Source organism: Haliaeetus albicilla, chromosome 16, assembly GCF_947461875.1.
Source record: "Haliaeetus albicilla chromosome 16, bHalAlb1.1, whole genome shotgun sequence".
Classification (NCBI taxonomy): Eukaryota; Metazoa; Chordata; class Aves; order Accipitriformes; family Accipitridae; genus Haliaeetus; species Haliaeetus albicilla.
In genome coordinates, this window is record NC_091498.1 from 30,601,034 (window position 1) to 30,626,946 (window position 25,913).

The 25,913-nt window shown below is 40.6% G+C and overlaps 1 protein-coding gene across 2 annotated transcripts; it reads left to right on the forward strand.

The window, feature by feature from the left end:
- Nucleotides 1-1,355: 1,355 nt before the first annotated feature.
- On the forward strand, nt 1,356-25,597 carry NAT10 (N-acetyltransferase 10). Of its 2 annotated transcripts, none has more exons than XM_069804169.1 (28): nt 1,356-1,579; nt 2,818-2,909; nt 3,582-3,753; nt 4,059-4,181; nt 4,965-5,026; nt 5,898-6,012; nt 7,355-7,462; nt 8,275-8,408; nt 8,795-8,888; nt 9,265-9,363; nt 9,912-10,048; nt 10,548-10,672; nt 10,979-11,129; nt 11,611-11,707; nt 12,499-12,615; nt 13,567-13,668; nt 13,776-13,850; nt 14,466-14,582; nt 14,771-14,904; nt 16,940-16,988; nt 17,632-17,725; nt 17,817-17,927; nt 19,024-19,196; nt 19,690-19,809; nt 20,813-20,911; nt 21,325-21,398; nt 23,913-24,005; nt 25,149-25,597. In XM_069804169.1, exons 1-28 carry the CDS (start codon nt 1,472-1,474, stop codon nt 25,228-25,230), a joined length of 3,057 nt encoding a protein of 1,018 aa, XP_069660270.1. In that variant the 5' UTR covers nt 1,356-1,471; the 3' UTR covers nt 25,231-25,597. The 2 variants fall into 2 exon arrangements, with proteins under 2 accessions (XP_069660270.1, XP_069660269.1); XM_069804168.1 differs by having other exon boundaries at nt 23,913-23,996; nt 25,137-25,597.
- Nucleotides 25,598-25,913: the final 316 nt, after the last annotated feature.

A 25,913-nucleotide genomic window follows, 5' to 3' on the forward strand; every position in this document is an offset into this window, starting at 1 on the left:
TGTCAGTTTGAGAATAAATTTAGTGTTTCTGAAAACTCTTACTAGAATTTAAACCAAGTCAGATTGAGAAATTGTTTTCCTGTAGCAGCTCCACAGTTGTGCAGCTCGGGATTTTGTGTAGAGAACTTTCAAACAGCTGTGGTTTTATTAAACAGTGGAGCTTAAATGTTACAAGCTACCTAGTTTTATTGAGAAGCAAGGTTCCTAAGGTTTCTTGGGATTTCGTAATTTAGTATCGGATGAAAATGTATCCTGAAGATTTGCTATTTTTCTGTGTATGTGCTCTGTTTGCTTTCCGCAGTCTTGTTTCCATGGGAATGCTGTGTATCCAAATGCCCCCCCCCAACAGTACCAAAGGACACGGAGTGACACAGAGCGTATCGCTGATGTAGAACTGCAGTAGGTGGAATGGAGTACCTTTATAAAATCATTAGTGGCATCTTGTTTAGTTCAACAGGGCTGGCTTTTGCAAGCAAGATTTATTTACAACAAAGGATTTTAGAAAATAAAATCAGTGTTGCCATTGCAATTGGAGTTTGGTTTATCCCCTTTTTACAGTCAGTTACACAAAAGTCACCGGACTAAACAAACAGAAGAGACGTGACAGTCTGTAGCCCTTGTCAGGGCTCTGGTCTGTATCTGGGGGGTTTTGGGGAGCCGGCTGGTGACGGGTCTGCATTATTTCCAGGCGCTAACTTGTTCTGGTGTATGTGATACGTAATTGAGGGTACATAGGTAATTTAAAAAGCATCTTCCACAACTCCTGTGTTTTTTCCTGGACGGAGAATCCTTGTTATTTAAGCAAATGCTTTATATGTGTGTGTTCTCGCAGCAGTACGTCCTTGGTGCTGCTCGCCACGCGTTTTCTAGCAGCGTTTCAGGCCAGCCGGGCCTACGTCTGACATGGCTTCTCTCCACCTTCTCCTCGAGCAGGCTGCAGGCACCTGCCGAGCGGTGTCTTCTGACACCGAGGGCATTGCTGCCTGCCAGTTACAGCCGCCTCCCTTTTAAAAACACCTTCAGCAGCCGCTTGATGAGTGAGGTTCCTCACGGAGCCCATTCCGGTGAATGGCAGCCCTATACCAGGAAGGGTTTAACGCACCTAAAACTGTACATTAATAAATGCGCCGCCAAGGCTCTGTTTCCTCATCTCCACTGCGGCTTTCCCATGTGGAAAACCAGCTTAAATTCTTCTGCTTTAAAAAAATAAAAATATATATGTGTATATGTATGTCTGCTGCGCAGGCGAACGGCGGGGGCAGCCTCGGGGTCCTGCCGCGGCGCGCGGCGCGCGCGCCCCGCCGCTCCCACGTGGTGTGGCGCGAGCCGCCGGTAGCGCCGCCGCCTGAGGGGACACGGCTCTCGTCAGGGCGGACGGCTCTCGTCAGGGCGGGCGGCCCTCGGGACTCGGACTCGGGCGGCCCTCGGGACTCGATTCGGGCGGCGGGGAAGGTCCGGACGCCCCGCAGCCATGCAGCGGCGGAAGGTGGACAACCGTATTCGGGTACTGATCGAGAACGGGGTGGCGGAGCGGCAGCGGGCCCTCTTCGTGGTGGTCGGTGACCGCGGCAAGGACCAGGTAACCCTCCCGGGGCGGCGGGGGCTGCGTGTGTGGTGATTTTGAACCCAGCCCTTGAAGAACGGTCGATCGGGTGTTTTTTCCTCTGTAAAGGAAGCGTTGAAACCGGCAGCGAACGAGGCAGAGCAATGGCGTGTCTCGGCGTGCCTGAGGTAACTCACCCACCGCGGTGCGGGAACGCCAAAGGCTGAGAGAGATGGTGTGGGAGACTTCGTCCTTCGGCATCTCCTCTTGGAGAAGCTCACGAACGTTAAAGCGAGCACAGGCAAATCGGAATTATTTATCTTTTTTTTTTTTTAAACTGGGGCCAAAGATAATTTTCTGGCTGGCAGGCATTCTTTCCTGCCTCGGTTCTGAGGTAAGATGTTACGGTTTTGTGCTCAAGCTGTGTTTTATGTACTGAGCCATCTTGCAGATGTCACCACACCAGAACTTGGACTGGACCTACTTGGTAACGTACAGAAGAAATTAACCACTAAACTCGTTTTTCTACAGAGACCCTAGACTTGTGTTTTTCGAGCGGAAAGAAGAACAGCACAGCAAAACCGTAACATTTTAGGATAAGTCAATTCAGTTAGCTCTAGTTCCCAGGGAAGTAAAATAAACTAGTTATAAAAAAAACTTGGAAAATAATGAGTTGATCAGCTGGGGGTACAAGGAAGTTGTCATTAATTTACTGCTAAAGTGGACGGGTGAGTTCTGATGGGGCATACCCCAAGTCTGGTTGCGTTCAGTATTTTCAATGGCGAGTTGGATTCCAAAGCAGCAAGTGTACTTACTGAATGCACAGGCTACATAACAGTGAGGTGGGTTGCCAAACCCACTAGAAGGTTAAAATTCAAAATGAAATCTCATTAAACTGTAGAAGAAATGTGAAATACCTTCTACGAAACGTAGTATAGAGACAAATAGTAAGAACTGTATTTAGTCTGGAATAATCGCCTTCTCTTTGTGCAGTTGTTAGCAGTTCTGCCAAAGAAGAGTGTAAAGGAAATAATTATTTTCAATGTCAGGTATAATTGAGTGTTTTCAATGTCACGCAGCCCTGGAGAAGGCACAGACACACAGGTCTGTGTGAAAAAGAATGTAACCTTCACAACATGTCAAGGGATCCTTCTGTTTTGCACAGGGTTGCTTGGTAGAAAACATAGCTGTAAAATCAAGTATAGAACAATATTTTGTTCTTCGATTTTAGCTTGTGAGTACAGTCGTTCATGAATGTTTCTGTGTTTTGGCAGGTGGTTATACTTCATCACATGTTGTCTAAAGCAACTGTAAAGGCCAGACCCTCTGTCCTGTGGTGTTACAAAAAGGAGCTGGGCTTTAGCAGGTAAGATACCTCGTGTCTCATGCTGCGGTCGCTGCTCTGTGTGAATCAAAAGCTCCATAACTGATCTGCTGAGCATAGGTTGCGTGGTTCACTTGTAAGAAGAAACAAGATTTGTTCTTGGAGGAGCTATAGGAAGTTTGGTTTTCCAGAACTAAATTTTGGCTTCTGTAATACAGTTGACATCAGCACTAGGTACTTCTGGTTTCTTTCTGTAGCTCTAATGCTAACTCTGTTGTCCAAGACCAATCTCTCCCTCACCTTTTTAACCTTAGAAGGCCAAAATGTTAATTATTCAGCTTTTTAGCCTCAGTAATGTTTAGAACTGAATGCAGATTAAGCATTAGAATGCCTTAATTTTGAAAAAGTGTTTAAAATGTTAATTCTCAGATTTGTGTGCATACTTACAGTCTGCACACAAAGTCAGGAAGGAAGCATTACCTGAAACCGCATGATGCCAGCCAAGCGCTTTCTTGCAAAACCAGCTGGTTCTGTGTGATATCCACTACTTTGGGGTGAGGGCACATGGGAACATACTGTGAAAGCAGCAAGTGTGATTCAAGTTTTTTTTCCTTGGAGGCTGTGCTCTGACTTCCAATTAAACTTGAATGTAGGCCTGAATGCGCTTTCCTTGAACCTTTTTCCAAGCAACCTTCTGTATAATTTTTTTCTCAGCCACCGGAAGAAGAGGATGAGACAACTACAGAAGAAGATTAAAAGTGGAACTTTAAACATAAAGGACGACGATCCTTTTGAGTTATTTATAGCAGCCACAAACATTCGCTACTGCTATTACAATGAAACTCACAAGATTCTTGGTAACACTTTTGGCATGTGTGTACTTCAGGTAAGGAGTTAAACTTTTGACTTAAAAAGGACATTGCACTACTATCAATTGCTTTCAGTTTAAATGCCACAGGAATAGTATTTGTTGCTTCTGTTATTTCAATTATGATGGCCTTACGTATCTTAAAAGTTTTGGGAGGATGAGAGCGCTTTGCTGGTAGAATTTTAATGGGATGTTGGTTAACATAAAAGTTAAGCGTGAATTGAGCTTTGAGAAATGAAGCTTTTAGATTTCCTGCTTCTGTTAGTAGGTGCTAGTTGTGCTGGTGAACTCCAGGCAACTTTGAAGTTTTATTTATTTCCTAGGATTTTGAAGCCTTGACTCCAAACCTGCTAGCTAGAACTGTTGAAACAGTAGAAGGGGGTGGAATTGTGGTGATCCTCCTGAGAACTATGAACTCACTGAAGCAGCTTTATACAATGACCATGGTATGTTCAATGTAACATGTCTGTTTTATGTAAGTGGGTGCATTGTGGTGATGCTAAGTGGTTATTTTTTGCTTTTTTTATGTGCTATGGTCTTCCTTCCATCATCTTTCCTGCTCCTTCATTCATCTATGTTTGAATGTCTTATGCTTAGGCAGTTCTGCCAACCACCGTGTCCTGAAATGCTGTTAGGTTACAAGGAAGAGACACGTGTTATTCACAAATGTAACTGTGTTCTTTTGTTTCACAATAGTTTTGGAAAGTATTTATGCTATGGGCCCATGTAACAGAAAGCTAAGTAAAAAATAGGCCTTTTGAGTGTTTTGTGACCCGTTGCTAGGTGAGATCAGCTTCACAGCTGCTATATATTTCTAGATATGAACTATTCACACTTGGTACACTTACACCTAGAGCAGGAACGGTTTCCATTAGTAGTAATGCTAGTAGCTGAATTAAAGTGATAGACTATTTTTTCTTAGCATCCCTGAGGTGTTTGAAATGTTCTATACCTGGCAGAGTTGACCTTTAAGGCAGGTGAGAATAAGTAAGACCACCATAAAAAGTATTGTTGGGAAAAATACATTTTTTAATAAGTATTTGGAAAATGTGCATGTTTCACAACAAACAGAAAATCAGAATCCTGTCTGGGATACAGTGTTGATGGAAAGGGAGACTGTAATCCACAAGAGTGGAAAAGAAGCTGGATTGTCCCATGAGTAACAATCCCATAAATATCATTGTTACTGGTGTTTCTTCTCCAGACTGACTGTTTTCTTTTTGTTTCAGGATGTACACTCTCGATATAGAACAGAGGCACACCAAGACGTGGTAGGACGGTTTAATGAGAGGTAAGTTATTAAGAGTGTAAAGGATCTAGGCTGTATGTCCAAAAAAAAGCATCTGGAACAACGTGTATTCATATTAGGAGAGCATCCTATAGGTTTGCATTGGAATAGGGCTTCTTGGCTGCTTCAATGAATTTTTCACGCACTGTTCTGGAAGCGAATGCAGTTTGTTGTCGGAGGAACTGTATATAAAATTTTGGCATATGTTACAAGGGATATATGCAAATAGGCCCAAATTTGGACTGTTTTGAGTCCCTTTCTTGAAACGCTCCGTAGAAACATATGCTCCAGATACACCGAAGTTCAGATACTTACTGCACTACTGTAAAACATAAAACTGCTTAGTGTGGAGTATTCTCTGTGGTTTTAGAAGTGTCTTGTAAAGGTGGTTTCTCTACTTTTGTTGTATAGAATAATAACTCTTACTGAGTGAGCGAGCCCTCGCTCTAGCCATAGGAAAACTGCAGGAATTGTTCTTTAGCGTGCCGGTGGTTACATGATGTCAGAAATTAGAAGGATTAATAAGCCAGCACTGACTGCAGTCTTCAGGGGTCAGAACTTGTGACAGTTGCTGTGGATTCACATCTTGCACTTTTATGCAGCTACCTCCCGCTTAAATGCTGTCTTGGTAGATCGTCTTTAGTTAGCTTTCTTCTTTGGAGACATCCTGGTAAGTTGATACCTGGTTTGCGTAGATGACCCTGATTTTGTAGTAAGAGGCATGCTGCCAGTTGTGTGAACTTGTCATAGCTCAGCTGTAAGTAGCTGTAGCTGTAAATACTATGTCTGGGTTTAGAAAAGAGTTTAAATTAACTACCAAAATGCAATTTTGTTGCTAGTGTTTTTACTGAGTTGCCTTTGCTTGACTGCTCAGGTTCATTCTGTCTCTGGCCTCATGCAAGAATTGCATCGTGATTGATGATCAGCTGAATATCTTGCCCATCTCCAGTCACGTTGCAAACATCACACCTGTTCCACCGCAGTCACAGGTCAGTAAGCAATGTCAGCCATTTTTCCTTGAGAGAAATTGGTTTGAATTGACCACAGTGTGTTAAGGATTTAAAAAAGAAGAAGCTTTCCTTTCACCCTGATTTGTCTCAAATAATGGTCTTGCAGAGAGGAAGTAGAATGTTCTGCAAAAATTATACCTGGTATGGGTGAAGCATGGGAAGCTGTCTTTTCTTTCCTCCTTGGTTTTTTTTCTGTCACAGTTTTTTTTTTGTGTGCTTGCTTGTATTTATTGATTTTGCTGTATTGCTGTTTAGCCTAGTGAGGTGGAGCTTAATTGCTGTGGTTGCTGTTTCAGAAGTGCATAGGGAGGTTTCAGGCTGATGGACAGTTGTGATGAAACAAAATGACCTTTTGACTGTTGGAGGGTGGGAAGACACTTTGGAAATAAGTATATTTACAAGCTCAGGAGATGCCTGATACCTAGAAGCTGCGGTAGTTGTTTCAATTTCTGAGTTACACATGCCACATCTTGGGAAACATTCACTGAATATAAACCAGATGTATAGCTTGCACTGTTAGAAATGTATCCTTTTATTACTTTCACTTGTAGACTAAAGTAAAATGGAACCAGTTTTAAATAGAAATCTTTAACCTTTTGAACTGTTTTGTGTGGCCTAAGGAATATCCACATAGGTTATGTCAGAGACGGTAAAAACATTTTAACAGAGCACTGATTTTAAAAAACAAAACAATCCCTCCTTAGCATTAGAACAATATTGACAGCAGCACAGATACTTATCTGTTGGATGGACAGGCTGATGCCTTTGGAATTTTAGGTGACAATAAGGAATTTGTTCCCATTTAAAATTGATTGCTTTTGTCTCCAAGTTTATTGTTTGGCTTTGAAAATTGGTTTGAAAACTGATCTATTGCTGCTGCAGTAGTTTTTCCCCCTTCATGACAACATGTACACCTTATATGACAGGTATAACAAAGATCATAAAATTTTGTACAGCCTGAAGACTGAAAAATTAATTAAATTCTTCAGAAAATTTGTCCGTGGTCTCTTCCTCCTAGTAATGCCATTTTCCAGTTACCATGTACTGAAAAATCTTTTCCTTTTTTCCTCCAAGCTTGGGGAAGCCAGGTTACCCATCTCTTGTGTAACCATTCTCCTGAAGACGCATTAAAATTGAAGTGTTAAATACCTGTCTGTCCATTTGAATTTTTCTGGTTTTAAGGAGTGTATTCAACTTGTGGTAACATTTCCTTTGAGATATCTTTCTCTGCCTGATAAAAGATAGCAGAAGACATCACAAAGGTATAGTTGTGCCAAAGCGTGCTTTACTAATCCTGTTATGGTAAATCCTGTGTTTGTAGGAAGATAGCCTCCGGCCGCAGGACTTGGAGCTAAAAGAACTGAAGGAGAGCTTGCAGGATACACAGCCTGTAGGAGTTTTGGTGGATGGCTGTAAAACCCTGGATCAGGTTGGTGTGGTTAAATTTGAGATACTCTGTGCTTGACGGGTCATCTTGGGTACTGATGTTTGTGTCTCATCTTGCATGTAATCAAATCCGAGTGTGAACAGTGATGGGTGTGGTCTTAGAGAATTTCCTTGAAAAATTGATTGGACAGGGTAGCTCAATGACAGTATCAGCAGTTTTCTTCATGAAGTTGAGAATAAGTGGAAGGACTAGAATGGCGACAGGAAGCTGATCTGGAGAAGTCCACATTTAAAAAAATGATGAGCTCTCAGGGTTTGAAATAAGCAGGAAACTTAACCTGAAGTTTCTGTTCAGTTTAGTTCTGAATAGAAGTTGAAAATCCATATCATGTTTTAATATTCCTGCCTCCCTTACGCTTTTTTCACTCCAGTTTGAGAATCACTGACTAGTGCAAATGAAGGCCCCATTGCAATTGTGTTTCCTGCTTCAGAGTATCCACTGACAAGTTGCAGTTCAGCCTGGTGGCTCCCGGAGCTGTGCACTGCTTAAGACCTTTTATAGTAGGTCTTCTCACTGCCCAGATATGTTCATCTTCCTCCTCTGAGAGCAGTGTGCCTCTTCCCGTCTTGCTGAATATACTCTGTGGTCAGTGGACCTGAATAATTTCAAGAACTCAGTGGGTCAAGATTACCAGTTCTTGCACATTATTTGTCTGGGTTTTAATGTTCAGCTCTCCCATCTTGCCTTTCTTTTCCTTCTTCCTGTTCCAGGAAAGAAGACATGTACAGTGGTAAGTGTAGGTAATGCTGAAAGCAATTTAAACACAGCTGATTTTTTTTTTTTTCTCATCTCAGGCAAAAGCAGTTCTAAAATTTATTGAAGCCATATCTGAGAAGACTCTACGGACCACTGTGGCATTAACAGCAGCCAGGGGACGTGGTAAATCTGCTGCTTTGGGATTGGCTATTGCTGGGGCAGTAGCTTTTGGGTAAGTGAATCCCCACAATCTCCCAGGCTTTATTTGCATCCATGAGTTTAAAAAACAGAAACAAAACAAAACAAAAAAACCCCCAAAACCGAAAGGATCTGAATATATGTGTAATTTCCAGTCCTACATCCCTTCTGTTCGTTCTTAAACCTTTTGATTGCTGCATACACTGATATTCAAGATTTTCTATTTTATAGTAATAAGAAAACCTCAGTCTTTAAAATTCAAAATAATCACACATAAACCGAGTTAAGTGTCTAAAGGAGTCTGCTGTGTTTTGGTTATTAGGTAAAATCAACCCCTCGTGTAGAGAAAACATTCTATTTAGTATGTATATGTAAAATTTGTTAGAAAGAGTTAAACTCTTGTTTTATTTTTCTGTGCAGTTACTCCAATATCTTTGTCACATCTCCAAGCCCTGATAACCTTCACACTCTCTTTGAGTTCATATTTAAAGGCTTTGATGCACTGCAGTATCAGGTAAGGAGAGCAGACTATTTTACAATACTTTCACAGCGTTGCTGTTTAGGAAGGGTTTTGCATCTCATCTGTGATTTTTTGTTGACGTATATTAGCTACCAGCCTTTTTAGTAATGTTCTGCAAAAGTGAATCATAGTCCAGTTATGTTTCCTCCCCGATTTTTAAATTAGGTAAATCATCTTCTTTGTGAAATAGTTTTTAACGTAAGTAAATAATTTCTCAGTTCTCGGGCCTCTGAAGCTTTTGTTACAGGAGTTTTTAACTAGAATCTGAAATAACAGTGTATTCTTAGTGAGCTTATTTTGATGATAATGGTAAATGATATTTTTCTTAGACCTTGGCTTGTTCATACTCTTTAACAATGTTTTCTCTAAGGAACATCTGGACTATGAGATTGTTCAGTCTTTAAATCCGGAGTTTAACAAGGCTGTTGTCAGAGTAAATGTGTTCAAGGAGCACAGACAGACCATTCAGGTAACTGGCCTCTTTTGTACTCTTGCCTTTCTACTTTTCGTTCCTAGCTGTTGGCTTTACTGATGCTGTAGTTGCTTTGATTTTAAGCGTGTTCATTTTATGTGATGTGTAACTGTCCTGATTGATTTTGCTTTAAGGCAGACTTTTTCTTCTGGTAAGTGACCTTCACAAAATGCCTTATTTCCTTCTGTGAATAACTTGTAGATTACAGAGCCCCCTTGGTTATTGCTTGTGGGTTTCTTCTTGAAACAAAAGCAAAGGAAGGTGAAAGAAACAGTGAAGGAAGAGCTTATGTTTCTAGTGATTAGATTTCCTTTATTTTCACCATCTCTGCAGATAAATTTGTGTGGAAACGTGCAAAACAAGATGTGTGACCCACTCCTTGTTAGGGTAACATGAACCCTCTTCTGGCTGTCTCTGGCTTGATGGTCATGGAGAACAGGGACAACAAACAGCTTTTCAGGGCTCCAGCTTTGCCAACTCTGACACTTCCCTAATTCCCAGACAAGCTGTTGTTGAAAATGATGGTGTCCTCTCGTTCCTTGCAGTACATACACCCTGCTGATTCTGTGAAACTGGGTCAAGCTGAACTTGTTGTGATTGATGAAGCTGCTGCCATTCCTCTACCCCTGGTGAAAAACCTGCTAGGCCCTTACCTTGTTTTCATGGCTTCTACAATCAACGGGTAAGGCTTGAGCAGCAACTGTCTGCCTGGGAAAGCAGTTGTGCAAGTGGACTATTTCTTATCTACAGTACTTTTTTTATTACACACTATTACATCAGGTCATGCTAATTCTTGATCTGTCATGGAACTGCTCCTTAAAATAACCAAGAGTCAGTACTTGAACTTGCTGCTTTCCTTTAGTTCCACTGTGGATTCATTAAGTGTTTGACTTGCACCTCTTCTGTTCTGATACAAGGAGCAAATATATAAACAGGATTCTGCAGTCTGTTAGGAGAGTGGGAAAAATGACATCTTCCTTCCAACATGGTGAGACTAAGAAAGTGACAGGGTAGGCTGCCCTGTCCTATGTGCGCAAGAACATCAAAAGGCAGCAATTCTCACAGACGGTTGGGGCCCTCACAGGCCTCAGGATGGCAGCCTAGTTCTGTGCTGGGCCTTCCCCATGGCTCAGGCTTGCTGTTTCGTTATTTGGATCAGACTTTGGTCTTCTGCTTTTCAGGTATGAGGGTACTGGTCGATCACTATCTCTGAAGCTGATTCAGCAGCTCCGTCAGCAGAGTGCACAAACCCAAGTCACCATGACAGCAGAGAACAAATCTACAGCTACAGCTAAACTCACCTCAGGTACTCCATTGTATTCTGGACCGCAGTGTATAGCCATGGTCTCCGCTGCTGCTGACTGGCAAGTCCTGTGGATATCGCGTGTATCCATGTACTTTGCAGCTCTAGGAGGGTAGTGGTATGGGAAAATGAAGGAACTCTCCTCTGTTTTTTCCTCATGATTTTCAGATGTAAAGGCTTTTAAGGGATGAAAGCTATGCGAGTAATGATTTTCTAATCTCCTGGGAGCCCTTCAAAGGACACCGATCCTATTGGATTCTTTGCTAGCTGTAACTTCCAACACTAGATGTTCTTTCAATCTGTTTGCAGCTCGTACATTGCATGAAGTCTCCCTCCATGAATCAATCAGATATGCCCCTGGTGACCCAGTTGAAAAGTGGCTAAACGATCTGCTGTGTTTGGACTGTCTCAGCATCACCAGAATTATCTCCGGCTGCCCGCTGCCTGAGACTTGTGACCTGTATCCTTACTCAGATGTTGTGCTCTGATGGAAAATATATTGCTTTCAGGTGAAGGAGGCTTTTTCAAGGTGATTAACAGTGGGTTTTCCAGCAAACATGATAGCCTCAGCACATGATCTTTTGGCAAAAGTCTATTAAGACCACACTTCTGGAGCTAAGCTCTTACCGCTGCCGTATAAGACTGGTGGTGTGTGTTACCAGGGCATTACCAAACTCCGGTTTTACTGCAGAGACAATCCTAAGGAGGGGTTGAATGAAGGGAAGTCCTTGTTGGAGTTATAGAAGGTTTAGCTTTACAGATGAAGGGTGTGAAAGCTACGAACATTGCCCAAAGTCATTCACTCTTGTAGATAGAACTGTAGAGTCTAAAAGCACAAGCCAGCATGTAGTCCAAGGCTGTACTGAAAATACTACTCCTAAACCAATGAGGAGATTTTTCCTTGTTTCCAAGGAGGTTGTTTCCTTAACCCCTGTGTTTAGATACTATGTAAATAGAGACACACTTTTTTGTTACCACAGAGCATCAGAAGTTTTTCTGCAGAGACTGATGGCCCTCTATGTGGCTTCACACTACAAGGTAAAGCTTGTGCTACTACTGTCAAAATTTCAGCTAGGAATTTTGTGGAGGGAGCAGTGCTTGTTATGACAGTCTAATTGAATTGGCCTAACTGAGGTTTCTGAACAGCTTCAGTTGCTTCTTGTTGTATACATATATGTATTCTCCTTTCTCTGAGAAGATCTCTGCCTTGGTCTGGGCTGAATATACTGGATTTACAGATATCTGGAATATTTTTGTCTTGAGAAATTCTGGAGACTAAATTCTAGATGAGCCTACAAGCTTGTCAGAATAGTATGTGATGAACCTCTTTTGCAGTTCTCTTTACCATATTCTAGTAGCCTCAAGTTAACGAAAAGAGTAGTACCATTGTACTGCTGAAAAGAGTAATAATTCATCTCAAGATGAAATCTCAAGGTTTCAAGACCATGGGTGACTAGTAAATGTGAGTGGTGAAGTCCGTAAGTACTGAAGTCCTGAGTACTAAAAAACTGACACTTAAAAAAGAATTATTTAAGGTTTAGGAGATTAAGAGATAAGTAGCTATATAAAAATAGAACGTTCAGTTCCATACATATGAGAGCAAGAGGTTTCATTTGAGAAAAACAGATACTTTCTGGTAGTGTAACAGCCATGAACTGGCCTGTGAGCTTCTTCATCCATCAGTATTGTACTAATTCTGAGTTTCTTAATAGCCCTAAATTCAGAAAATGGAGGATTGTTTAGAAGTCAGCTACTAACATTACACTGGACTTTGAAGCTCGTCTCATGCAGTAATTCTTCATTCTTTCTGATATGTCTTTACCCTCCAGAACTCACCCAATGACCTACAGATGCTATCTGATGCACCTGCCCATCATCTTTTTTGCCTTTTGCCACCTGTTCCACCTACACAGAATTCATTACCAGAAGTACTTGCTGTTGTTCAGGTAAGAGTGCAGCATGTATCTATGAAGTGAACTGTTCAATAATAAAGCAGTATGCTGCTGTGAGACAGTATACTACCAGTGTACTATGACAGCAGTGTACTACCTAGTAGTAGACAGTAGCTTAGCGTTGTGTTTTTGTGTGTGTTACAACGTATATGAAGGCTGTGTTTTTTCCCCCCACTTTCTTTTGTTAACACTAATTGCTGTATAAGTACATTGTGATGCTGACCCTTGCACATAGACCTCCCAGTCTCCACAATGTGTTTGTGCTGAGGAGCTGAACTACTGCTTCAAGAGATGACTTTGTCTTCCCATTTCAACTTCCTGCAAGGAAAGTTGGTTCACTGGTTCACTCTGCTTATCCCATGTTTTTAGCATTCCTTTCATTTGCAGTAGGACTGCAAAAATACAAACTCCTCAGAAGTACATGCTTAGAGATGTAGAAATATTTCAGCCTTTGATTGCTGGGTATCTGACTACATGCTTCCTTCCTCCCTTAATAACACAGATTCTTAATTATCTGTGTTCGATGCAGCTAGTTAAATCTACTGTTTCTTAAAAGAAAAAGACCCATTTACATGAAAAATATATGATATTTAAAGAGAAATATTGGTGGGACAAGCTTTTATGTTTGGTGTTGATGGACTACAGAAAATGCATAGAGCACTTCCTATGCTTTAATCTCTTCAGGCTTCTGTTGCACCATAGTGCAACACCTACTGTGTCAGATGTACCTGGCTGGCCCGCTGGTATGCTTTTTGAGACAGGGGGCGGAGCCTTTTTTTGACACATACATGTTTGCTCATCATGTTGCAGACCACGGATCACATGAAATGTCAATACTGCATAATGGACTCGGCAACTGAGTATAAATTTTGATTCTGCTGTAGTGGAGTGACTGTAGGAGAAAACACTTTTTCTCCGTTAATGGTCTTCCACCTTTTCTGGCAGGTGTGCATGGAGGGAGAGATCTCTCGCCAGTCTATCATGAACAGCCTTTCTAGGGGGAAGAAAGCTTCTGGTGATCTTATTCCCTGGACCATTTCAGAGCAGGTGAATAATTTGGCTGTGTACTCACACCCAAGATATATTTCAGCACTATTTATTATTTCCAGAGTACCCATCTGTGTTCTTTAAATTGACTTTTGTCTCTTACGCAGTTTCAAGATCCAGACTTCGGGGGCCTCTCTGGTGGGCGTGTTGTTCGTATTGCAGTTCATCCGGATTATCAGGGGGTAAAGTATTTTGGAACCCAGTTATTGTCAATAGTTGGCAGTGGTACCATGAGAATGGCTGTACAGGCAGAATTCAAGAACGGGGCAAACATTTCAGTTGCTCCAGTTCTCAGCATTTTAAGCTTGGGGACTGAGCCAGCAGTAGTAACAGAATGAGGTCAGATGCAGAGAAATGGTCAGATGCCACAGCAGACTGGGGGACATTGATTTCCTCTGGGTGGGTAGCAAACCAGTGCTTTTGTCATTACTAGGCAGCTTTGTAGCATGCCAGCATCTCAAGCAGCAGTACACAATCAAGATCCAGTGATATTTATTGTGTAATTACCAAATGTTCACACTGGTGTTTGGCATTTTTTGAGTGCCAGAGTTAAGCACCAGGAATTATTACACAGTCCTAAACTACCAACTGGGCTCTCACTATGATTTTGGACATCCAGGTTCTGTAGTGTCCTTCTCCGTAGAGCTGCAACGTAGCAAAGAAAATGCATTTTTGCATTGACTGAGTGATCTCTGCACTGATGATTGTTAATGGTTTTGTAAGGGGAGAATGTTGTTACCCTGTCTTAAAAACTAGATACATCTTTTTGCTTAGAGTGTATTGTTCCTACTTCACAGATGGGCTATGGCAGCAGAGCTCTGACTTTACTGCAGATGTACTATGAAGGTAAATTCCCATGTTTGGAAGAAAAAACAATTCAAAAGCCAAAAGAAATTGCAACTGTAAGCAGTGAGGTATGGAGCTCAGTGCATTTTTTTGTATTTTCTGTTATGCTAAGCTGTCTGGTTTTCACTGTAAGTCTCGATAATGATTTCTCTCTGTAAGGAGGAAATACTTATATTTATTTTTTATGCAGAATAAGAGATTTAATTTGCAGATTTCTGTGAGGATTGCTACTAACTCATTTACACTTTTTTTCCAGACTGTTAGTTTATTAGAAGAGGTTGTGACACCTCGGAAAGACTTGCCTCCTTTACTTCTCAAACTGAGCGAGAGACAAGCTGAAAACCTAGACTATCTAGGGGTATCTTACGGCCTAACACCAAGGTTACTCAAGTAAGACAGTATTCTATTTGCTAGTTACATCCAGTGCAAAAATATAACTATATAAATCACATAATATATATATAATATAATATATTAAAAAATAATATAGTGTATAGGTATAGATGCAGATATTTTAGCCCTTGGATATTCTCTTTATCTCTGCATGTTTCACTTGGTTTCTAAAACTGGGACGGCTCCAAGCCCACTTCTTCTGTAAGACCTTTTCCTCATGTACAGTAGGGTCGATCCTAAGTGTATCCTTCAGGGTAGTTTTTCCTCAGATTCCTTCTGAGGGCAAACCCGTTCCCTTCTTGGTTGTCTCTGTGACCCTTCTGAACAGTTTACTAGCTTTAATTGCTCTGTTTTTCCAGCTAGAGAAGTAAGAACAGCCTGTAATAAGTAGGGAGAAGTTAAATACTACTTCCTGTGACCTGTAGAAGCTTGAGCTGCTGCTGACTTCAAAGCTAGTTGTTAGTTTCCTGATTAATGTAAATGCTTTTCACCAGCAAATGCAGCTGCTTCTTGCTTTTCTTACCATGGAGGAACTGAGTTACTGTAGCAGTAAATAATTTATTAATATTTCTTAAGTTTTAGCTCCATCTTACAACATAGCTTTATATAAAACCATACAATTTTATAATAAATGCAACCTTTTTTAATATTATCAAATTCTGTAAAATATCTAGGTTTCTTAGACTTTCTCAGCCATAGTGTGGGAGGTTGTGAATCCATAGTTTGGGAGACAGTTTCAGAATAATGCCGAATTCTTCCTGTTGCTAGCCTAAAAGCAAAGCCGTCATTTATCACCTAAAACCTTGGTTCCTTGCTGGCCTACCCCCACTTACAGAGGACCTAGTGTGCTGTACAAGCACATGAGATGAGTCTGAGTTCAACAGAAGTAAGAGCAGTGGAGGCCAATTTGTGACTGACCTAGTCAGGACAATGTTAGACAGCTATGTGCAATTTGGCATTTCTGATACAGAGACTGTAGCCCGTTTTGTTCTGTGGCAAGCATGCTGCAAAGTTCATGCCAAAATGTGATGGTGAATTGTTCAGCTGGGCAGGAGAGCATCAGAACTGAATGGTTATTGTGAAATAGTCTTAATCTTTGCAAATTATAAAGCAAATGGTTCAGATGTCTTACTTTATTTGAACGATCCCTCTCAGGGCAGAGGGGGAGAAAAAAGTGTTGCACTACTACTATTTTTCTTAGTTATTTGACTGTTAGCTGTGGTGGGATAGATTAAAAAAAAGGATGAATAGTGGGATAGGGAGAGGCTGGGGTACACATGTAGGGCTTCCTGCTGAAATTTGCAACATCCTGCACAGCTGATGAGTAGTCATCCCATGGCCTGTGGAAGTAGGTTGCCAGTGACAGTTGCAGTGGGGCCTGGCTTCTTTCTTTTGTCTGGGATGCCATATGTTTGGTCTCAGTAGGTGTTTTTATACTAGTTCTTTTGCTGGGCAAAATGAATTGTAGGATCAGTTCACAACTAAGATGCAAGAAGGGACAGGAGGACGGAAAGGGATGTCAGCAGGATTTTACTGATCAGTCTGGGATTATCCCTGGTCCACAAGTGACTATTTGAAACCTGGAAGTTGCCAGGGAAAAATCATCATTCACTGAAGAAGAGCAGAGTCTCTGAAGTAAACTGTAAATCCTCAGCTCGTCCCCAGGGTATCCCTTAGGAGTCTGTGATATTGTTGGTCAAAACCTGCCTGCCTGTTTTTAAAGGAGGCCCTGGAAGCATGTCAAATACAATAACTCTTGTATCATGTCTGTCAGTCTTTGAAAGTTTGTTCATTTTCTGATACCACAGTCATCATTTTTCACTCTAAGTTAGAACCTCAGTCAGTTTGATTGCTGTTACTACTTTCTGTCAGCGTTCGTTTTCATTAGTTGGTAGGATGTGTTACAGACTTTTGCTTACTTTTCAGTGGTTGTTCTTGTAAGGTGGATAGAGATTGTATTTAACCACAAATATTATTGTAGAATCAACAGCTCCATAATTCTCAGTGCATTTTCTCTTTTCCCTTTCCCAAGGTTTTGGAAACGTGCTGGATTTGTGCCCGTTTATCTAAGGCAGATGCCAGTAAGTAGCGTACTGTTTCTGAATGAAATCCAGCCCTATTGAAATCACTGGGCATCTTTCCATTAGCTTCTGTGAGATGTGATTTAGGCAGCAAAGTTTTCTGAGGCTACATTTGGGGTTTGTTTTGTGTTCCATTTTTGTTCTTTGGGCCTATAGTTAACTAAACGAGTAAAGTTTTAGGGTTGTGAATGTGGTCTTCTAAGTAGTTTGCACTTAAAAAATTGGAGCAAAGGTGCAGCTGTTGAGGGTTATTAATATGGTTACTGGTAAAATATGCAAGTGGCCCTTGAACTGACTGCTATTGTTTTTCTAGGTGTTTACAAAAAATAGCACTAGCAGTTACAGTACTTCTAGGGAGAACAGTATGTTCGTCCCGTGTCACTGCATTTTTCTGTTGTTTTTCTGGCTCTTGAGCTGTACCTGGAATTTGCAGTACTGGTGACTACTGGTTACCTCAAGAAGCCAAAATCCCTCAGCACTGGGATTTACCAAATTCTAGAAGTTCATAGGTTTTACATTAGGTAGTAGTGACTAGTAGCAGTTGGTACATGCATTGTTGATTTAGAAGACCTTTGTCATCTTCAGGTGAGCTTAGAGTGCAAAAGGTTCATGGGAATGATGGGAAATATATCTTATTTATTAGAATGACCTGACTGGTGAGCATTCGTGCATCATGCTGAAGACGCTGAATGAAGAGGACTCTGAACAGGAGCCTTGGCTTACTGCCTTCTGGAAAGGTAACTGATTTTGCTAATGCTAGAAGAATCTTTTGGGATATTTATTCTAGAGGTCGACAGGAGTCATTTATTTTATCATCTTGTCCTATAGATTTTAGGAGGCGGTTCCTTTCTCTGCTTTCCTACCAGTTCAGAATGTTCTCTCCCTCGTTGGCATTGAATATTCTACAGAACAAAAATATCAAACAGCAGCCACAACCACGTGAGTACCCTGGCTCACAATGTTCAGTTAGATTGCAGTTTGAAGTCTATGTGTATGTATATCAGAGTTCTCAAATATATGCATTATATGATGTCTCTTGTGAAGTACCATGAATTGCTCTTGGTCAGTTACTGTGTTTTGTTCCTATTATCCAGAAAAATGCTTGTATTTCTAAGTAAAAGCTAAGAGGACATTTTCTGCCACTGAAAACAGGTAGTGGTGGGTTTTTGGTAGTTTTTGTGTTGGTTTTTTTCCCCCTGCTTTTTTGATGAAATATTTAAGTAACCCAAAATTAGAAGTCTCCTGACTGTAATAGCTAAATGCATGACAAAACATGGATGGATACTGACAGCTGCCAAATCCAGTATGGAATTAAAAGGGAAGCCTTGAATAGCAAGGGTCAGTAGGCAGAGCAGCTTGCTTAGGATCTTAGGAGGAACATTGTCATCAGAAATTTGGAAATTGGAATGTGATGTCTTTCTAAGAGAGAGGCTTTAGTTCAACTGCATGTTATTGGGCTCATTCCAGCACTTGCTGGGAGAAACACACAGGCAGTATAAAAAAAAAGGTCCAGACAAGACAGTTTGAATAGTCACTTCTGGCTTAAAAGCAAATTGCTGTTTTCCTAATATGTCTAAAAGAGGGGAGTCCTCTTGAGAGAACTTGGTAATCTCTGCCTTCCTGGTTTTTTAGTATCTGTCTCGGTGAAAGAGTTTTGGTTGCTGCTACAAGGGAACAAAGCTCTTAACAGCAAAACCAGTGTAAGATAGTTAAAGACTGGGCAAATTGTGTTTCTCAGCCCTCACTGTTTTCAGTTTCTCTGGCATCCTTAAGTTGACACACTGGTCTGTTTTGACAGTTGCATTGTTTTTCATATGGACGTATGTCTGTCTGAAAAGGCTTTGAATAACCAAGCCAGTGTGAATAGCAGTGTTGTACCTAGTGTGTTGAATTCTGAAGTGTGTTGGGAAGTGAACCTCTGGGGTTGCAGTTGGCCTTTACTCGCTGATATGAAAAGGAACATGTTAAATACTGAGATCCTGGAGAGCTACGAAGAACAGTCTTGACTATATTGTCTTTTTATTGTACCCATCAGCCATCAGCCGTGCTGAATTGGAATCAGTTTTCATCCCATATGACCTGAAGAGATTAGAGATGTACTCTCGCAACATGGTGGATTATCATCTCATCATGGATATGGTACCTACCATTGCCAGGATGTTTTTTCTCAACCAGATGGGTGATATAACTCTCTCTGCTGCACAGTCGGTATGTATCACTGTGAGAACAAGCCATACTTCACCTCTCTTTGTATATATGCTTGGAATAGTTTCCTGTCTCATGTCATCTTTAAAAAAGACTTTGCTTCAGTTAACTGCTTCTTTTGTAGTCCTCTTTGTGATTTCTTCTGCTTGTAGTGTTCTTCCACCTTTAGCATTTGCTTTGAATAAAATATGTAGGGATCATACTCTGTTGTATGTTCAGTGAAGCACTCCATGCATTTATAATATGGTGTGAACTGTGGCTTAAAAACCCCTCAAAATCTTCTGGCTCTTGAACTGTACTTCAGAAGAAAGGTATTCATCTGTACTAAGTATGGAATGGCATCTGCCATCTACAGAATAATTTAGGGGTGTTCCCGTGCATCTGAGCAAAGCTTCAGCTTGTACTGGAGAAGTCTTGTGTAAGGAGTGTAGAGGGTATTATGTATTTGTATTTGCTCTAAAAGCCTCTATAACTGAAATATGTGTCATTTCCTCAGGCCCTTTTTCTAGGGATTGGCCTACAGCATAAATCTCTGGACCAACTGGAAAAAGAGGTAGAACTGCCCAGCAGTCAGTTGATGGGGCTCTTCAACAGAATCATCCGCAAAGTGGTCCAGGTAATAGCATCATGACAAGCTTTGTCTTGGTTGCATTGGGCCAAAGTGTAATTCCAGTACTGAGCCTGGCACTAATAGTAAGCTGAATCAGAACTGTGTATCTTTAACACGTCCCCAGTAATTGTAAACTTATTTGTAAGATGGGAAAATCCCAGTGGAAAAAGCAGGTATTTGTGGCATTGATTTATGGAGTATATTCCCAAATAATAGTGCTTTTGTTATGTTTTTAAATGTTGAAGTGCCCTGACCAAAATGCTGAGCATACAGTCCATGTTGCCAGCTAAGCCTGAGCCATTTGCTTGTGATTGTTCACTGCATTGGTGGCCTCTCAGCTTTTCTTGGAAAAAAAACTTTTCCAATGTCATTTAGAGGTAGATTTGAAGTCCAGTGAAATAATTGGAAAGTTTTGGATCTGGTTTTCTCTCTGTCTAACGTCTGTGATAAAGTGAGTAACACGATGAGTTATCAAAATGGTGAGACGGACAGAATATTTGCCAACTGTTTGCAATTGCTTGCTCAGCCTCGGGCCTCTGGTTCTCAAGGTTCGGGATACAGTAGCAAAGCTCCTGCAGTCTGGCATAGGTTGTTCATTGGAGAGGTGATCTGCTCAGCATAACACCCTTATAATTATCTTGAAGAAAATAACATACAAAAAAATATATATGCAGCTTTTAGCTGCAAATGTTAATCAAATGATGCTGTATTAATAAAGTGTGTTGTAAACTACGAGCTCTCTACATTTATGCAAGTGACAGAGTGCTGACTGATTTTAGTTTTATACTTTTTATAAAAGCTGTATATAATTCTGCCTTCAGGAAGCAGCCTTGAGCTTTTTATTTCAATATGATGGAATGCATGCATCAGAGATAAACAACTGCATGATAATATTTGCAAGGTTAGAAGAGTTTCATGGGGACAGACAGCATTTCTTACTTATTTTAATGCAATAACCTAGAAGAAACATCAGCAAGTCTTACATGTGTTGGCTTTACTTCATTTACAGTTGTTCAACACAGTCCAGGAAAAAGCTGTGGAGGAGCAGATGGTGGCAACAAAGGATATTGTAATGGAGCCAACACTGAAGTCTTTAAATGAGGATTTGGTAATTCTGAACTTTCTTCTTGATACATATGTAAACACTTCATGGAGTTCCCTTGAGTGTAGAAGCCTTGTAATCTAAATTTTCTTGGATGGAAAGAATTCCAAATCAGGTCTGTCAGTTTATGGTAGTTAAAATCTGACAGCTTTACATTACATGCTTGTAGTCATGCTTTGTTAATCTGCAATATAGATTTTTCGCAGAATGTACTAAGTTGTTCTTGGAGTTATATATTACAAGTATATGTATACAAATAACATAAAAATACAATTATATAAGTGACAAGCTTTTTAGGATCATCTGGTATTTGTTTTAGGGAATGTACTTCTCTTTCAGTGGGAAAGGTGTTTTACTTGCATCACATGGTCACTGTTGCACTTAGAACTTAATGCATCTGTTGTGCTGTCTTGTCGTAGGAAGAAGCTGCAAAGGAATTCCAAGAAAAACACAAGCAAGAAGTGGGGAAGCTGAAGGAAATGGACCTTACACAGTAAGAATTTATCTGTATGAGTCTCAAATCCAGATTTCCCCTGATGTCTGTTTGAATGTCAGGTCACTGGTGCATCTTGCTGAGACTTGTGCACAAGGCTGCAGTTGCAGCATCACAATCTCAAAACCATAAATAAATGAGAACTAGCAGTAGGTATTTTCAACAGTGGCCAGGTAAGATAAGCATATGCTGCTATGCTAATGAAAACTTTGGGTATTGTGTGCCTGACAGCCAATAATGTGGTCTTCATCAGCTCTGTTAGCAGGTGCTTTGTTTCACACTCAAAACATTCTTTCCAGTATGAATTAAATTCAGTAACAACTTCTGTTCAAGGCCATTTACCTGTTTACCTCAGTACATGAATTCATTGCCTGAGAAGTGTGTCATACTCCCAAGCATGAACTTACTGACTTCCCTTTTTCTGCTGGTATTTTGAATGGAAAGCAAAAGGTTGCGAGTTAGCAGATCACAGCTGATCAGCAGTGAGATCGGTCTGTGGAACTGTAGAACTGAATTGTTAGAGTTGGGGCTGGCTCGTCGTTACAGTACTGCAAACAGAACGTGTACTGCAAACAGGAACGCTGGTTCAATTCTCGGTTCTGTCCCAGTGCCTCTGGCATGAGCTTGAGAGCGTTCTTCTTTTACCTCCATTCTTTTTTGTCACTTAAATGGTAAAGTATTCATGGTGGTAGCTCTTACTATGTATCTGTGTGTCATTCTTGATCCTGGCTGTGCACGGTATATACATTATACATATATAAGTTATACAGTTCTATAATATGGAGTAATAAAGCAAGCTGCCTGGCTGTGGACTGTTTCTCGTTTTATAATTTCCGGTGCTTCTAGGAATAGTCATTAGTTTCCTCAAACCAGGATATCCAGGTCCTTTTATCTGCTATCCACCATAGCTGTGTATGCAACTCAAGTGAAAATAGTACCCGGCTAATTTTAATATTTTCTTCTTTAACAAAAATAAAACCAAACAAAAAACCCCAAAGCAACAGAAAAAGAACAACCAACCAGAGCTTCTTTTACTAACTACAGTGTGCATGGATGCCTTTTAACTGCTGTAGAGCTGGACAATTTGTAGGATACTGAGTTGCTGAACCAGCAATTTACTTGAAGTGTCAGCAGATGTCTCTTTTTCTGGACCAACAGGAGTTACACATGCTACTGATTCTCTCCCTTCTCTTTCGTCCTCCCATTTTTTGTCTTACAAATCCTGTTTACTATACCGACATCCCAGAAAAGTTGGCTGTTTTGGCTCTAGATTAATCTCTATTAAATCTGAGACAGGGAATAAAAGCTTCTTTGACTCTTGTTTAAAGGAAGGACAAAAATGGATGTGATTTGAAGTGACTTGCAAGTCAGTCATATTAGGAAAACAATATAACCAGAATTTTTAAAAAGTTTTAATTCCATTTTTTAGTTGATGGTATTATATACCTGTTTGTCATTTTGGACCATGTTCCCTTTTTTTTCAACCCAGAGGAGAGAGAGACAAAAATCTATTTTGAACACTTTTCAGTACAGGTTATAGAAAACTAATAGAAGAGACAGAGCTGTTTGATTTGAAAAGGCTTTGTCCAGTATTGTTCGGCTTTGTATGAACAAAGGCTAGTTATTCTAAATCTCTAAGAACTTGAGATGGAGAGTAACCACTCAATTTTGCTACATGACTGCTTTGCCTAGTTAAATTTGTGTGTAATTTCCAGGGTACTTGAACACCCAGACAAGGGGCACAGAGCATGAGCTTATTTGAATAGCAATTGTCGTCTTAATTTCTCTTTTCAAAAGAAAGCTGCAGGTCTTGAGTTTTTCCCAGATTGATGCAGAAAAACTACCATTCAGGCTTACTGCTGGTCTAAGAGCAGCTGCTAATTTAGCTAACTTTTCATTATAAGCCATTGCTTTTTACATCCTCTTCCTCTACCCCCACAACCATCCTTCTCTTTTTTTAGAGAGGAGAAAAAGGAAAAAAGCCCTCAAGCTTTTATAAAGAAATCTGTGTAGTGAATATAGATCTGATTGTGGTTGTCAGGCTTAAAGCTGTAGTGATTGAAGGTCTATCTTTTAAGAAATCTAGTGGGCAAAGTAGAGGTATACACCACTGCAATGGAAAGTATAACCTTTGTGGCCTTATTTTTTGCTTTCATAACAGATGTACTCTACTCAGCACTCTGCTTGTCTGATGAGAGGCTTTCATAGAACAGTTTTGTGATGTTTACAATAGGGGCTCCTGAGAGAACTTCATTCAACACTGACCAGCTTTGGATGGGGACAATTGTTGGTTGCTATTGACCTAGTTTGGACTGAGTCTGCTGACAGAGTCGTGACAAGCTATTGTATCCCTTTGCCAGTCTAGTTTTGTATGTATTTCCAAATACTGATTTGGTTGGGTGCTGACACAGTGGCTTTGTTTGTAGAGTAGTATGTGCCTGACAACATAATCACTTTTTTTTTTTCTTTGTTCTAGCAATTTTACTTGGATTTTCCTTTACCTTTTTCACTTAGATATATTATCCGGGGTGACGACGAAGAATGGGAAGAAGTGCTGAGCAAAGCAGGACAGAACGCTTCCATCGTCAGTTTGAAAAGGTTAAGAAAGTTGAAATACTCCACAGAGGTGTCTCTGGTCTTTCCTGCTGGCCTTTTTGTAAAGTTTTTCAAAAGAGCAAAGCTGAAGAGTTAAATGTTCAGTTTTCCTGGAGGAATCGGGGTGTGAGCACCTGAGAGTTCTACTGGGTACTCGGTGGTTCCTCTAAAGGCGAGATTGCTGCTGTGAATTCTGTGTTGCTCTGGAGTGTAGTCCCGTCTTCATGTAACTTAGTTGCTTGTTGTAATTTTTTTCTATTGACTCGGTTAAGTCTTGATCCTGACCATGCACAGAATTTGGTACTATTTCTCCCTTGGGTCACTTTTAAAGAAAGAACTCATTTCACATAACTGTCCCATTTGCTTAGGGAGCTAACACTGGGTGGGAACCTGTGATAGTCCCATTGGAGAAAATGCAAATTCAGGGAAGAGGAATTCTTTCAAATGTGAGCTTAAGACTGCAAAATATTGAGTCCGCGTTTCTGCAATTCCTTCCTTTTCATCCATCTTCTTTCTTTTACCTTGCCCAGCATGGAGTCTTTCCTCATCTTTTCCTTGGGGATTTATAGTTGAGACTTGTCTGCTTGCTTATTTCCCCTTCCTGGGGTGCCTGACAGCTGAACTGTGATCTCTATTCCACCCTTTGTATATTCATGTTGTTTTTCATGAATGCTGGAAGCTGTGAGTTTCCAGAAGCCTTACAGCAATGAGTGAGTCTTGTCAATGCTTATAAAGATCGGAGCTCTGTCATGTTTGCTCTAGTCAGAATCTAGTGCAGGAACAAAACTGTATACTTAAAACTGTGAGAGGTAATAATTTTTTCTAGGTACTCTAAATTCCAGATGCCCTATATGAATTTCCTTTAGGACACATAACTTAAGGTCTTGAAAAGCAATGATGAACTAAAAAATCAAGATCTTATGGGATTCAAATTGGATTAGGGAGTCTGAAGACAGTAGAAAATCTAGGTCATACTCTTGTTCGTGCTTTCTCTAGCACCAGTTTAAATGACCCAAGAAATTGGAAGTATTTTCTCCCAACCACATTCCTATGTAGACCCTCGCCCCCCTTTTACAACAAAAATTTCTCATCTGGATGGGAATCTAGTGTATTTTTAACACATATTTTGTTCCTGTTTGCCAGTGAGAAGAAGAGAAAATTAGAAACAGCAAGAGGACCCAAACAACAGAAGAAATTTAAGAAGACTAAAGATGTAAAGCAGAAGTGGAAGAAATAACTTTAAAGCTACTCGGTGAACTTGGAATTAACAAGTGACGGGTCTGTACTTACGAAGTACTATTCTCCTTTAAATCAAAAGACTTTCTTTTGGAGGGTGAGAGCTGGAGGGAAGAGAAAGCCTTAGAGGCATTTTTAAAGTGTTTGTATTACTGGAAGTACAGTGACACTGCCAGGAGACAGTCTATGAAGATTTTTTTATGAAGTGTGACTGTAGAGCTTGAGCGAGGCACTGTGCAACACACTGGGATATTATGAGGGTGCTTTAGCAGCTACAGAGTTTCCATTCAATGAGGGCTGATCAATCTGTAAACTTTCCCACATCTTAATGGTTGGTGTCTTTATTAAAAAAGAGTTTGGACAACAAAGGATAGAAATGTGTAAGGCTTTGGTATGTGACTCTGCCTTTTAGCACTGCGGCACATCTTGATATATGCGGCTACTGGTTTAGTAATACTGCCACTCCTTTGTAGCTTGAGGGAGTTTTCGGTGTGAACGACAACTGACATTTTATTTGGGGCTGGCTATTCAGTGAGCGCTAACCATGTTGTCAGTTCAGGCTCATGATTTGGTCCTGGCTCACAGGAGTTCAGGGTATACAATGAACACTTCTATTTTGGAAGGTAGGCTATAGTTCCTACTTACTGTGCTCCTCAAGCAGCTGTAATAAAGGCTGCTCTTTTG

What these genes read in the sequence shown, in the direction of transcription:
- NAT10 (XM_069804168.1), top strand. Translation starts at nt 1,472, where the DNA reads ATGCAGCGGCGGAAGGTGGACAACCGTATTCGGGTACTGATCGAGAAC. An exon ending in TTCATCCGGATTATCAGGGG is followed by an intron (nt 13,851 to 14,465) that starts GTAAAGTATTTT and finishes CCTACTTCACAG; the next exon opens with ATGGGCTATGGCAGCAGAGC. An exon ending in GCTTACTGCCTTCTGGAAAG is followed by an intron (nt 17,726 to 17,816) that starts GTAACTGATTTT and finishes CTTGTCCTATAG; the next exon opens with ATTTTAGGAGGCGGTTCCTT.